Source organism: Elaeis guineensis, chromosome 10 (genome assembly GCF_000442705.2).
Source record: "Elaeis guineensis isolate ETL-2024a chromosome 10, EG11, whole genome shotgun sequence".
Taxonomy (NCBI): Eukaryota; Viridiplantae; Streptophyta; class Magnoliopsida; order Arecales; family Arecaceae; genus Elaeis; species Elaeis guineensis.
Window position 1 is genome coordinate 10,746,969 of NC_026002.2, and position 12,489 is coordinate 10,759,457.

The 12,489-nt window shown below is 36.4% G+C and overlaps 1 protein-coding gene across 1 annotated transcript; it reads left to right on the plus strand.

Annotated features, from left to right (window-relative positions):
* The first annotated feature begins 3,516 nt into the window (after positions 1-3,516).
* Positions 3,517-12,084, plus strand: LOC105053239 (probable glutathione S-transferase DHAR2, chloroplastic). Its single transcript, XM_010934334.4, has 6 exons — positions 3,517-3,890; positions 4,513-4,603; positions 4,720-4,863; positions 6,071-6,188; positions 8,324-8,464; positions 11,773-12,084. Exons 1-6 carry the CDS (start codon positions 3,650-3,652, stop codon positions 11,857-11,859), a joined length of 822 nt encoding a protein of 273 aa, XP_010932636.2. The 5' UTR covers positions 3,517-3,649; the 3' UTR covers positions 11,860-12,084.
* Positions 12,085-12,489: the final 405 nt, after the last annotated feature.

The window sequence follows — 12,489 nt, forward strand, 5'->3', positions numbered from 1 at the left end:
TTTATTTATTTTGATTCTATTTATTTTAGACTTAGTTGTGTTTATTTTAGAAAGATAAATTTTTATTTCGAAAGAATTTATATTTATTACATTCGAAGTTTATTGCATGAAGAACCCTTAATAGGAGCCAATGAAGTGGTCAAACATCAGTGGCAAAAGTAGCTTTGCTCTCTTGCCACCATATCAGGATTGTACATTGTGGTAGTGATGACCATTTTTTTTAGAAAAAATTATAAGAGCACCCTTTTAATTTTAACTCAATTTCATTTACAACCCTATATTTTAAAAAATATCAAACCGATCTTTTTAGTTAGCGATATGTTCTAATGTAGTCCAGTCGTTCATTTTATCAATAAACGATGTTAGATTTCTTTCTCAATAGATGAAAATGCCCCTTGGAAGAGGAAGAAGATGAGAAAGAAAAGTTGATGAGGAGGAAGAAGAGGAATGGAGAATGGTCACGGATAAGAAATGAATTAGAGGAGGAAAAGGAGGACAAGAAGGAGAAAAGAATGGAGAGGAAGAAGAAGGGGAAGAATGGGATACTGACGAGAAGGGGCGGACATGGAAGGAGCCGCCGTGAAGGGGATAGTTTATGGACGGTTTGGAGGACAAGGAGGATGAGAAAGTGAAATAGATAAGAAGGAAGGAAAAGAGGTAGAGAGAGCTACTTTGAAGAAGAAATGAGTGAGGAGAAAGGGGAGGGAGAAAGATTTTTTTGCTGATGAGAAGGAATAGATGTAGAGGGGGCCATCTAAAGAGATAGAGTTTATGGGTTGGTTTGGAGGAGAAAGAGAATGAGGAGAAAGAGAATGAAGAGGAAAGAGAGGAGGGAAGAGGGGCCACCGACAAGGAATAGGATGGAGGAGGAAGGGGAAGAGAAGAGGATAGGGAGGAAGAAGATGGGGAAGATAAGAAGAAAGAAGGTGGTGAAGGCCGTCGTGTAGGAGGATGGTTTATAGATGGCTTGGAAGAGAAAGATGAGGAGTAGAAGTGGATGGGAAGGAAGGGGAGGAGAAAAGAGAGGAGGAGAATATGTGGAGAAAAGGGAGGAGGAGAATAGGTGGAGAAAGGAGAGGAGAAAAAAAGAGGAGAGAGAGAAGATGGAGAGGAGAAATAGGTGAGAAGGAAGGAGAGGAGGAAAGTAGAGGGAGAAAGAGGGACACTGGCCATGGATGAGGAGGGGATCAATTGGAGAGGAGAGAGGAGATGGATGTTTTTATCTTTTTAAAATATTTTATTAACAAATATAGATGGCTAGATCACATCAAAATATATCGATAACTAAAAGAGCTAATTTGATGTCTTTTTAAGTATAGGGGGTATAAATAAAATTGAGATAAAGTAGAGAAGATGTTTCTGTAATTTTCTCTTTTTTTATGATAAGATGGTGGTGATAACTTAAGTTACATAAGTACCATCACTAGGGATTCAGGATTTGAGATTCATGTTCTCTTGCTTGGGACAACAAAATTGGAAGGGATGGTCCTCAGGGGGCTATGGATGGCTGAGTTCTCATTCTTAGAGTTGACATTGGCATATGCGGGTGGAGGAATCAAGAAGGGAGCAAGGAACGAACTTCAAACCAACGGCTTCCTATATCTTGGTGTGAGAATGATGGAGCAAGAGCCATCAGCATCGTACGTAGCATGGAGCTAGTTGATGGGTAGGGATTGCATCTTTGACATGAAAGAAGGATTCGCCTTCTCGCAATCCATGATTGGATGATCTAGCACACATATCTCAAAGCACTCAGAACTATATTATATATTTGGATACACAATCTCAAAGCAGTCAATGGATGATCTAATGGCAGATTCCTACGAAGAAAGCAAGTCCTGTCGCTCGAAATACATTTCTAATCCTTAGTCGATGGAGTGAGAGTAATCGATGAGTTAGATCAAAGATAGGGTTGCACCTTAATTGATTGGATGAGGACCACATTTAAGTTGGGATGAAGGTCAACTCTACTCCAAGATTGACCTAATATTTTCTAGTCCAGACATAATTTAACGCTTCAACGTGCAAGTTTAGAAAAATAGCATTCCCTTAAGAATAAGTTTCTTACTCTACATTGAGAGTGATTTTGCTACCATCATCACTTGGATCCAGGGAGGGACGAAGCACTTGGAGGCTCACCCACTTATTCGGGATATTTTGACTTCTCTCCGTCATGCTGCTGTGATCCATGTACGGCATGTCTATCAAGAGATAAACATTGCTGCAGACTAGATTGCGATTTTTGTGGCAAAGTATTCTGACAATTGGATTTGAAGACAGGATGATGTTTGTCCCCCGACCCCGTGGGATCTTTTGTACCTTGATCTCTTGAGCTGTTCTCGCACTAGAGTAGTGTAATCGCCGGTTTGTATCAAAAAAAAAAAGAATAAGTTTCTTACCTCTCACAGGGAATAGAAGTTTATGTAGGATGGAGGAAATCCAATTTTTCACTGATGGGGACCGAAGATAAATTTTTTTTCTTAAGAGATTATTCTTGATCCTATTAACTTATCTTTTTTTACTTGTAGTCATTTTATTAAGAATACAAAAGATATTCTATGTTATTTTTTTTAGAAAACAGATGCTCAAATCAATATAAGGGTAATTTTATCTAAATAATATTATTTTAAAAAATTATGAAAATAATATTTTTTATAAAATATTTATTCAAAATACTGTTCAAAATAAAATCGTCTCATCATAGGACGATTTTATGTGCTGACTCACCACAACTCATGCCATATGAATGGTGGAGTTAGCAACGTAGAGTCACCCTATGACCGAACGACTCCATAAGTCGTCCTATGATAAAGTGACTTATACAATCGTCTTATGATACAGCGATTTTGAGTAACTACCGGCTTTGCATCGAGAGACCATCAGACTCTTCAACCATCGAGAGGGAGGTTAGGGAGCGTGAAGAGGGGCGGCGGGGATCGAGAGGGCCAAGAGAAAGAGGGTCGGGGGATCGAGAGGGAGAGGGGCGGGTGTTTGGGTTTTTTTTTTTTCCTAAGTGACGGAGAGAGGGGAGAGAGGGGTTTAGTCGGGAGAGAGGGGAGATTAAACTCCTCTCTCCCCTCTCTATCACTTAGAAAAAAAAAAAACCAAACACCTCGCCTCTCTCCCTCTCGATCCTCCGACCTTCTCTCTCTCGACCCCTGCCGCCCCTCCTCGTACTCCCCCACCTCCTTCTCAATGGTTGGAGAGTCAAGTTCAAGATCAAAATCGCTCTATCACAGGACGATCGCTCTTTTGTAGGCGACTCTGTGCTGCTAACTTAACTATTTACATGACGTAAGTTCTGATGAGTCAGCACATAAAGTTGTTCATAGGGCATTTTATTTTGGACAATATTTTGATAAATATTTTATAAAAAATATTATTTTTATAATTTTTTAAAATTAATATTATTTAAATAAAAAAATATAATTCATATATATATATTTTAATACCAACAAAACATGCCGGAACTCATGAAACATATTCTAGTAAAATTTCTCAAACGAACCAAATAAGTAAAATTTTCTGCTCCTCTGCAGCGGCGACAAGACAACCGACTGAACGCACGGTTGTAAACCAGCGCGACGTCATCATCGTCTGAGCGGACTCGCGGCCACCACCCGCAGCGATCCGCTCCGCAGCGGTCACCATGTCGCCGACCGCCACCGCCATGCCACCCGCTGTCCTTTCCCGGTCCTCTTACCTTCTCTCTTCTGCCGTTCGCCTTCGCTCCTTCTCCAGGACTCCCGCGTCCGCCTCTTCCTTTGCTGCGCCCCGTCGTCTACCGCGCTCCTCTCGCGCTCTATCCGTCCGTGCCTCCTCGGCCTCCGACCCACCCCTTGAGGTCTGCGTGAAGGCCTCCACTATCGTCCCCAATCGGCTTGGCGACTGTGAGCGCTTTCTTCTCTCCTAACAATTAAAAGCTTCCGTTTGAGATGTTTATATGATGCGATGCTCTTTTTTCTGATACTTACATTTGTTATTGAGATGGTGAATTATTAGGAAACGAAGAACAAAGTCAGTTGTTCTAAGCTTGTCCTTGACTAGTTAGTTAGCACTCCGATGGGTGGGGTAAAAAATGCTTCAAATTTTGTTTATTATGCTCTATATAGAAATTCCTGCTGTCCCCTATTTCATTTCTTCCCGATTGTATCGGGGTTTAGATTGTGTTGAGGATAATAGATCGGCTTGGAAATGCCCCTTATTATTGCCACTTATTCTCAATCTAATGCAATTTAAGGGATAGGGCTGAGTTCGGAATTTCCCATTTGATTTCCATCAATCATAATCTCATGTCAGATGTGACAGATTGTGCTGTGTTCATAGTAGTTAGGAAAGCCATGCATTACTTGCAACATAGTTAAGCATTATAACTTCATTCGCGTGCAAAGTATTTGAAATGCTATGCTACTAATCTTAGTATAACTGTTTGGAATAATTGGTATTGGGGAATTGCTGCTTTTACTTATGATTTGAAAAATTAATACTGTTTTGATTCATATGTATGTTCAGGCCCCTTTTCACAAAGGGTTTTGTTGACTCTTGAGGAGAAGCACCTACCTTATGACCTGAAGCTGATAGATTTTGCTAACAAGCCAGAATGGTAAATCTATTCTTATTGCTTGATGAGAAGAAAAATGTAAGCTATACCAACAGTTTGAAGTTCCTTTTGCTGTCTTTTTGTTCCTATTAACCGTCACTTCTGACTTATTGCATTAGGTTTTTGGAAATCAGTCCTGAAGGTAAAGTTCCTGTTGTCAAACTCGATGAGAAGTGGGTTGCTGATTCTGACATCATCACCCAGTCGTTGGAAGAAAAATACCCTGACCCACCATTGGCAACTCCACCAGAGAAGGCTTCAGTGTATGCATTTTAAATTATATATGTAGTTTGGTCTCTGTAATATTGAAGATGAACTATGATCCATAATTATGTTGTTTTATTTATTTCTTCCTCAAATTTGACTTTTATCTGATTGTCTATTATAATTCTTGTTATCGGTGTCACAAATTCTATCATTATACTATCTTAGCATGGATATGAGTGGTTATATTATCATCAGATATGGATGCTAACGTTATCTGTTTCATAATAAACATAAGTGTTTCTGTCTTTTTATATTAGATATGCAATATATTCATGTGACATAGGGTTGGGGGAGTAGCTTTAGGTTAGATGAGCCCTTAAGTATAGAATTCATTTTGTTTTCCCTCTTCACCTTCTGGTATTTTAATTTGAAATATGTTGATTTGTACCTAGGCGAAGGAGATCACAACAATGCTTTGTTGGGTTGAGGGTCAATGATGAAAGAGATTTCCAGGCTTTGATATAAGCTGGTTAAAATATGATTATGGACATATCTACTGAGTCTTTGTGGGATGGGGAGTCGAAGAAGTTAAAAGCAGATGTTTAATAATTCTGAGGTTAACAAATAGGCTGTGAAAGAGTATAATAGCAAATTATGATAAGATATGCTGATCTGATCTGCTGTGCAGAAATTTTTGCATCAAAGGTAGTAGGACAAGAAAAGAAGGTAACAAAAAGGAAGTGGAGAAAAGGATTGTTCAGTGCAGCAGCTTTTTAGCTATTCTAATTCTCTTCTCCTCTTCCTTTTTTGTTAAGGTGTTTAAGGAGACAGACAAAGCTGTTGTGTCACAAGTCAACATCAGTTTTTTTTTTAACCTTCTCATTTCCTCATAACAATCGAAGTTTCTCTCTTCTGTCCAATTTCTGCAAACTGGATAGCAAGCTGGACATGTTCTCCGAGAACCTTCCACCCATATGCAAGCCGTCCTTTATTCGTCCTATATTTATAGGCCTTCCATTTGCCGGATCATCAAACACAGTCACAATGATACTGATTGGTGGGGTTGCTTTTTTATTGTGTTGCAGACAGACATTGTAGCTTTGATGTCTGTCTTTATTCTTAACCGCCTAGTATATTAGATTTGATAGATATTTATGAACTTATCTTTATGTTGTTCTAGACAACTCAATGTCAATTTAACTGGATACTAGTGATATTAGATATGATTGATATTTTTCTAGTTTTGCATGTTTTTTCTTGCAGTGGTTCAAAAATTTTCACCACGTTTATTGGTTTTCTTAAAAGCAAAGACCCAAATGATGGAACAGAGCAAGCATTGCTTACTGAGCTGACATCATTTGATGATTATTTAAAGGAAAATGTGAGTTTATCATGTTCTTATTGTTACTTTATTCTAGATATATTTTCTTGCCAGGTATTTCTAAGCAGTTATCTGTTGCTATTTTTCTTTTATTTTCTTTTCTTTTTTTCCTGGTGGAAGTTCAATGATTTTGGTACAGTACCAAATTAGATAGAACTGCATCCATGCATTTCGTTTTGAGATCTCTATTTGATGGTTAAAAAGTTGATGGCACTTTATGAATAATTTTGAGTAGCTTAGTCTGATTCTTTAGGAACTTTTAGCATGCTGCTTCTACTTCTTTTGCATATCTTTGGTATTTTGGTAATCATGTTGTTGCATATTTTGAACAATTATGTTCTTTGATACAGACTTTTAGTGCAAGAAATAAAGAGGGTTTTGCCAACAGAATAGCAAAGTTAAGATAACCTATGTCATTGTTACTGTGATTTAACTTTGTAGAACTTAGAATGCTGGATCTGTGAGTGCTAGTTTTTTTCAAAAAATAGTATGATTAGCTTTTGCATATGCTACATGACTGATAGTTTAATCAATTCAATGAACTTACAATCTGTGTCAATGCAATTGATCATCTGCTTGTTAATTTAATCTAGTTAATGCATTTGATATTGGTCTTTTGTGCACTTTTTATGTAATCATTTTTAGGCAATTTAAAACACTGGTTGGCATGGTTTGACATGGTTCATGTTTTTAGTACCGGTTCTACCATCCGTGATTTCAAGTGATTTGACCGGTCAGCAATGAATTAATAATACTAAGTGTTTTCAAATTTTTAGTACATTCAGTGAATTTACCACTACTTTTAAGTGTACCCAGTGTATTTTAGTGTTTCCACAAATGGGAGTTTGCAATGACGTTGAAAATGCAGTCTTGATTGCACTAATTATTTTCAAAATCATTATAGTGTTTTTGAAACAAAACTTTATTGGTAAATGCACTTATTTTATAATTCTTATAAGATATCATTTCATTCCTGTTGGAATTTTCAATAAGTATGATCCTTATTGCTCCATTGTTCTACCTTTTTTTTTTTAATGTTATATTATTCGTTATGCTTGGCTACTCATTGAGTTGTGTGGCTCACTCATTTACTCATTACATTTCAATATGGAGATCTATTGGATTAGGCTACTAAAAAAATTGAAGTACTTTTTGTACAATTGTAGCCACTACTTCAAAAGCATGACTTAGCTATTTTTTGTATTGTAAGGTGATGGTATATAAGTTCATCTTGTTTTATTCGAGGTCATCACTTGTAAAAGTTTAATTTGGATGAGATTTTAGTTTGCTCTCTCTGATCAAATGGCCTTTGATTTTTGTGAATATGTGATTTTGAGATGAATTTTATGAAATCATTAGCTTCTGCAATCAATGATTGAAGTTTGGGCCATTGACTGAACGTCAGAGTTGGAACTCAACAAAGCCAGGTTTCAGTCATGGCAGGTTTGAACCTAATAGTTTTCCCTCTTGTAACATGAAATGACCATAGATGAAATGTACTAGGGCTAATGCCCAAGTAAGAGGTTTGACTCTTGCTTGTGCCATCAATTTATAGGGGTATGACTAAGAACAGAGGGGTTAACCCATCTGGTGTCATGACCCGTGATCTGAACTTTTCCAAATGCAAGGTGTGACCATCCTAATTGATCAAAACATAATTGAAATTTAAAATCCTTGAAAGAAATCATATGATCCAACCATATGCATAACCAAAATATACTAGAACCCAAAACATTTAAGACAAGATCCAATTTACAACTTAAATATATCATCCGATACACAATACTATTGCTATAGTTTAAATGAAATAAAAACAACATAGAAAAACTATGTTTTTGATGATGTTTCAATAGCCAAAATTTGGTGGCATTATGTTTCATGCACTAACCTTGTTGTAGAATATGGATAACTTAATTAATTGGCAGTAATACTCTTCAGAAATTTTTGTTCGATATTATTTCATGATCAATAGAAGTAGATTTAGCTGGTATTAGCATGTATTTAAGATGTTCATTTTTTTTAATGCATATATTGAACTGTCTGGTTCATTCTTGTACCATTTTCACTCCAAATGAAGAATAGAACTATGCACTAATAAAATATGAACTTTAAGTTTCTCTTTTTTCTGTTTATAGGGTCCTTTTGTTAATGGTAGCATGCTTTCTGCTACTGACCTGTCACTTGGACCTAAGCTTTACCATCTGGAGATTGCTCTCAGTCACTATAAGAATTGGTCAGTTCCAGAATCCCTTAAATATGTAAGGGCTTATATGAAGGTATGTTAGATCATTTAAGATTTTGTGAATTCCTAGTTATTCTTGCAAAAAGTTGACCTATATCATGCAGTATGATAATCCCATGAGTACCCAATGATCGAACTCAGGTAACTGCCTATACACATGATTGGAAAGGTAATATGGTGTGCCAAATGAAAGTTTATAGTTTTTATTGTTTAATCAGGTGTAAAATAGTTTGAATATTAGAAAATGGCACGTAGATCATGCAGACTATCAAACAGTGATCAATTTATTAACAAATAAATTCTATTACTAGCCAATCTTATAGCAATGTATGCGATTTTAGTTATTTCAGGAAATACTTGATCTTTTGGTTTTATTTGATGCTTCTAGATGGACCCCAAAATGCTAATGCTATTTGAGCATGCTTTTTTCTTTTCTTTTTTTTTTTTTAAAGATTTTGATCTAGGCCACCTTCTGATGCTTATAATGTCCATGCCATATGGGATTGGAAATTTAAACATGCAAAATATTTCTCAGTAATTGTGGAAACTTCTTACGTGCACGATATAAAAGTGTTCCAAGTGTTGGTGGTGATTGCAACTATAATATATAAGTATTGATGCAAAAGATCATCTCTAGGTACTTCATGGTACGCAAATTTTTCATCTTACCCTCATTGATATGTTAAGGTGGTTGGAACTACTGAATTTTCATCTTTTCAAGGAGTTCCAACTCATAAATAAGAAAGGTGAACACATGAGATATCCTTCTTGTATTTCAATAAGAAGGCTTGTCCAAAGATGGACAACATCTAGAGAAGAAGATGATAGAAGGTGTTTAGTAGCAGAGGGTGGATCAGATATTAGATGAGATCACCAATATAATGGCTGGGAGAAATGGACCTTATGCAAATGATGAGTTTCAACTTCGGTGGGTTCATTGCAAATGAAAGAGCAGCACAGGTTCAGAAGGCGGTGAAAGTTTTAAACAGTATTACCATTGTTGCAGAAACATAACCTTTATACCCGTTTTGTGCACCAGAATAACCAAGAATACCGCACTAGATATGTTGTGGTCCCAATTTGCCACAAGTTAGACCCAGACTTTTGTACATTAAAAAAAAAAACACTTTAAGAGGTATGGGGGGAGGTCAGAGAAGATGGAATTTAAAAGTTGCAAGGATATTTTCCTCTTTGGATGGACATAAGCATGTAATTTATCATATGAACTATAAGGAGAATAACTTCTGCATAAAAATTTTACAAACATTCATCCCTTAGACAAAGGGCCCTAGTGTCTTCGGCAGATGATGATTCTTCTTGACAGGAACACCATTCCGCTGTGGTGTATTAGTATGAGAAAAATGTCCTTCAACCCCTTGGGAGGCAAAGAAATGACTCAACTCCTTTTGATCATCTCTGTTGATCAGCATGAAATGTCTTGAATTGTATGTCTCAACCATTTCATAGAAATTATGAACAATATGGGAGCGCATCCATACTTTCAAATATATGTAATAAGTTTGAAAGAAGTGGTTGACGAATAAATGAAATGAGGATCACCAAACCAAGAGAAAAAAGGAGTAGGTGCAAACATATCAGAATGCAACAAACATTGAAGGATAACTTATCCTACAATGCTTGAATTACAGTTTTCAGAACTCATCTTAAAGTTACTCGACTCAAACTGACTAGTTAAAAGTAAACAAACAGACTTGAAAAAAATATACCCAAGATTCTGATGCCGAAAACGAGGTTAACTTATGACTTAATTCACATCACCTAGGTAACTGTAGTTCTATCAACATCAAGAGAATAGACAAGTGGCTTCATCACCACCACTGATCATCTTCTTTGATTCCAAGGCTTGAGAAACATTATATGAAGGATAAAAATGCCGCACCACAACTCAGTTGCTTGGTAAGTTCACTTGCCAATAGCAAGTTAAAAGGTAATGTATGAAGGAAGAGATGTAGAGGAGTAAGCCTCAGATAAAGGTGTTTTAGCTAAATTTACCCCACCATAGGTAGGAATGATAGGAGAGAAACCTTCTTATTTACCGAATGTATGTCAGAAGCTGCTGAAACTATGATTCAAGAGTTCTAAGGGATTGAGGATTGTTATATGATGTATGAATGGGAAGAGCATTGCTTTGCCTCCCATTTGATCCTAGAATGTTGCTTTGAGGGATGCTCACCGCTATGGTACTTTTGAGGGATGCTTACTGCCATGGTATGCCTTTTATTATTATTGATTTCGGATTGTTATATGATGTATGAATGGGAAGAGCATTGCTTTGCCTCCCATTTGATCCTAGAATGTTGCTTTGAGGGATGCTCACCGCTATGGTACTTTTGAGGGATGCTTACTGCCATGGTATGCCTTTTATTATTATTGATTTCAAGAATCACCAATAACACTTTCGTTAACAGAATGTATACCAGATTGCTACCCTCAAAAGCCAAATTGCAGTTAGATCCTTTACTGGACACACCATGTCTTACTGGTGTTTCCCCCCTTTACTTCTCAGCCATCGCAGCTAATGTTGATCAATCAGCAGCACTATTGCTCACTTCTCACATAATTGTAGACATGCTCCAAGATAGAAAAACGTCTTTTTCTGAAGCATGCAACATTGTGACTCCATTTTAATTGGTAATCCAGCAATAATCTTGGATACTTGTTGTTTGATTATTATGTTATCTATTTTAGCAAGATGAGTAACATATGACTGATAATAATCTAGCTAGTCTTAATTCCCACCTCAGAAGACCAAATAATCTTCTATCCAGCTTCCTCTTGCTCTATGGTGATTGGAATCTTTAGTTTGATCTGAAAACTTTTATTCAGAAGATTAGAACAGCAGCATGACAAATCCAATCAGGAAGAAGAACCCTTGCAAATTTGATCTGGATCTTCTACTTGCACCATCCATTTAGCAGAACAGCAGATTGACATGTCCAAACCCTTACATTTTTTTAGGGTTCTGGTCAACAAATCAGATCAAAACCCTCTCTGGTATGATGTCTTCATTTTTAGCTCAGATAATAAATAAAACTAGATCGGAAATTATAATAAGTTAGCTAAATAGAAAAAGTAATTTGGTCCATCCATGACTAAAGAATTAGCGGTTCCTCAGAACTATAATATTTTTCTTAGTAAATTTTATAACTAGTCTTCGGGTTATGTGATGTGCCACACGATTTTCTTTCTGAGAATGGATCCAACTTTGGTGAAGGCATAACTTCCTAAAGAAACGTTTGAAATTTTCATTTTCACATCAATGACTCATTTCAGTATTTTGCATTATTTTTGTTGCCTGATGCATCTTACATGGTTCTGCAGTCCATTTTCTCTATGGATTCATTTGCTAAAACTCGAGCATTGCCAGAGGATGTCATTGCTGGTTGGCGCCCAAAAGTCATTGGTTAAGTCACACAGCAGATCTCTTGGAAGCAGCGATGGTTCTTCCTACTTTGAGCATATTAGAATGTTGATGCATATTCAAGCATGTCCATTGTATCTTCTGATCTGTCTCATGTTTTAGTATAATTCTTTTTGGATGATACACAAAAGATGATCTTCCATACTCTCTCATCTACGTGTTTGTTATTCTTTTGCTAAATATATAAGAATCAGTCTGAATGTGGCATGGTAGTTAAGAGTATAGAAGGTGTGAGGATTCATACGGACGTATATTTAGTCTCACATCCATTATTCACTAAAAAGATTTTGAATATTTATATAGGATCAAGAAACTCAAATAATACCTTTCAGTTAACCTTTTTAGATGAGGTCTTAGATCGTTACAAATGGTATAAGGGCCAATCTAGTTCATAGCCTATGTAAATTAGAGAATACTGCAACATAGGTTCATTAGGTTGACTATAAATTGATTGCAGTGTTTATGAATAGATATATAAATTTAGATCCTTAATTTGGAGAGGGTGTTAGAGTTTATATAGAGGGAGTATGTGAGGATCCATATGGATGTATATTTAGTGATATTTATATAGGATCAAGAAATTCAAATAATATTTTTCGACTAATTTTTTTGGATGA

Coding starts and splice junctions, on each gene's coding strand:
- LOC105053239 (XM_010934334.4), top strand. CDS start 3,650: ATGTCGCCGACCGCCACCGCCATGCCACCCGCTGTCCTTTCCCGGTCC. Junction 4,864..6,070: donor CCACCAGAGAAGGCTTCAGT/GTATGCATTTTA, acceptor TTTTTCTTGCAG/TGGTTCAAAAATTTTCACCA. Junction 8,465..11,772: donor ATGTAAGGGCTTATATGAAG/GTATGTTAGATC, acceptor ATGGTTCTGCAG/TCCATTTTCTCTATGGATTC.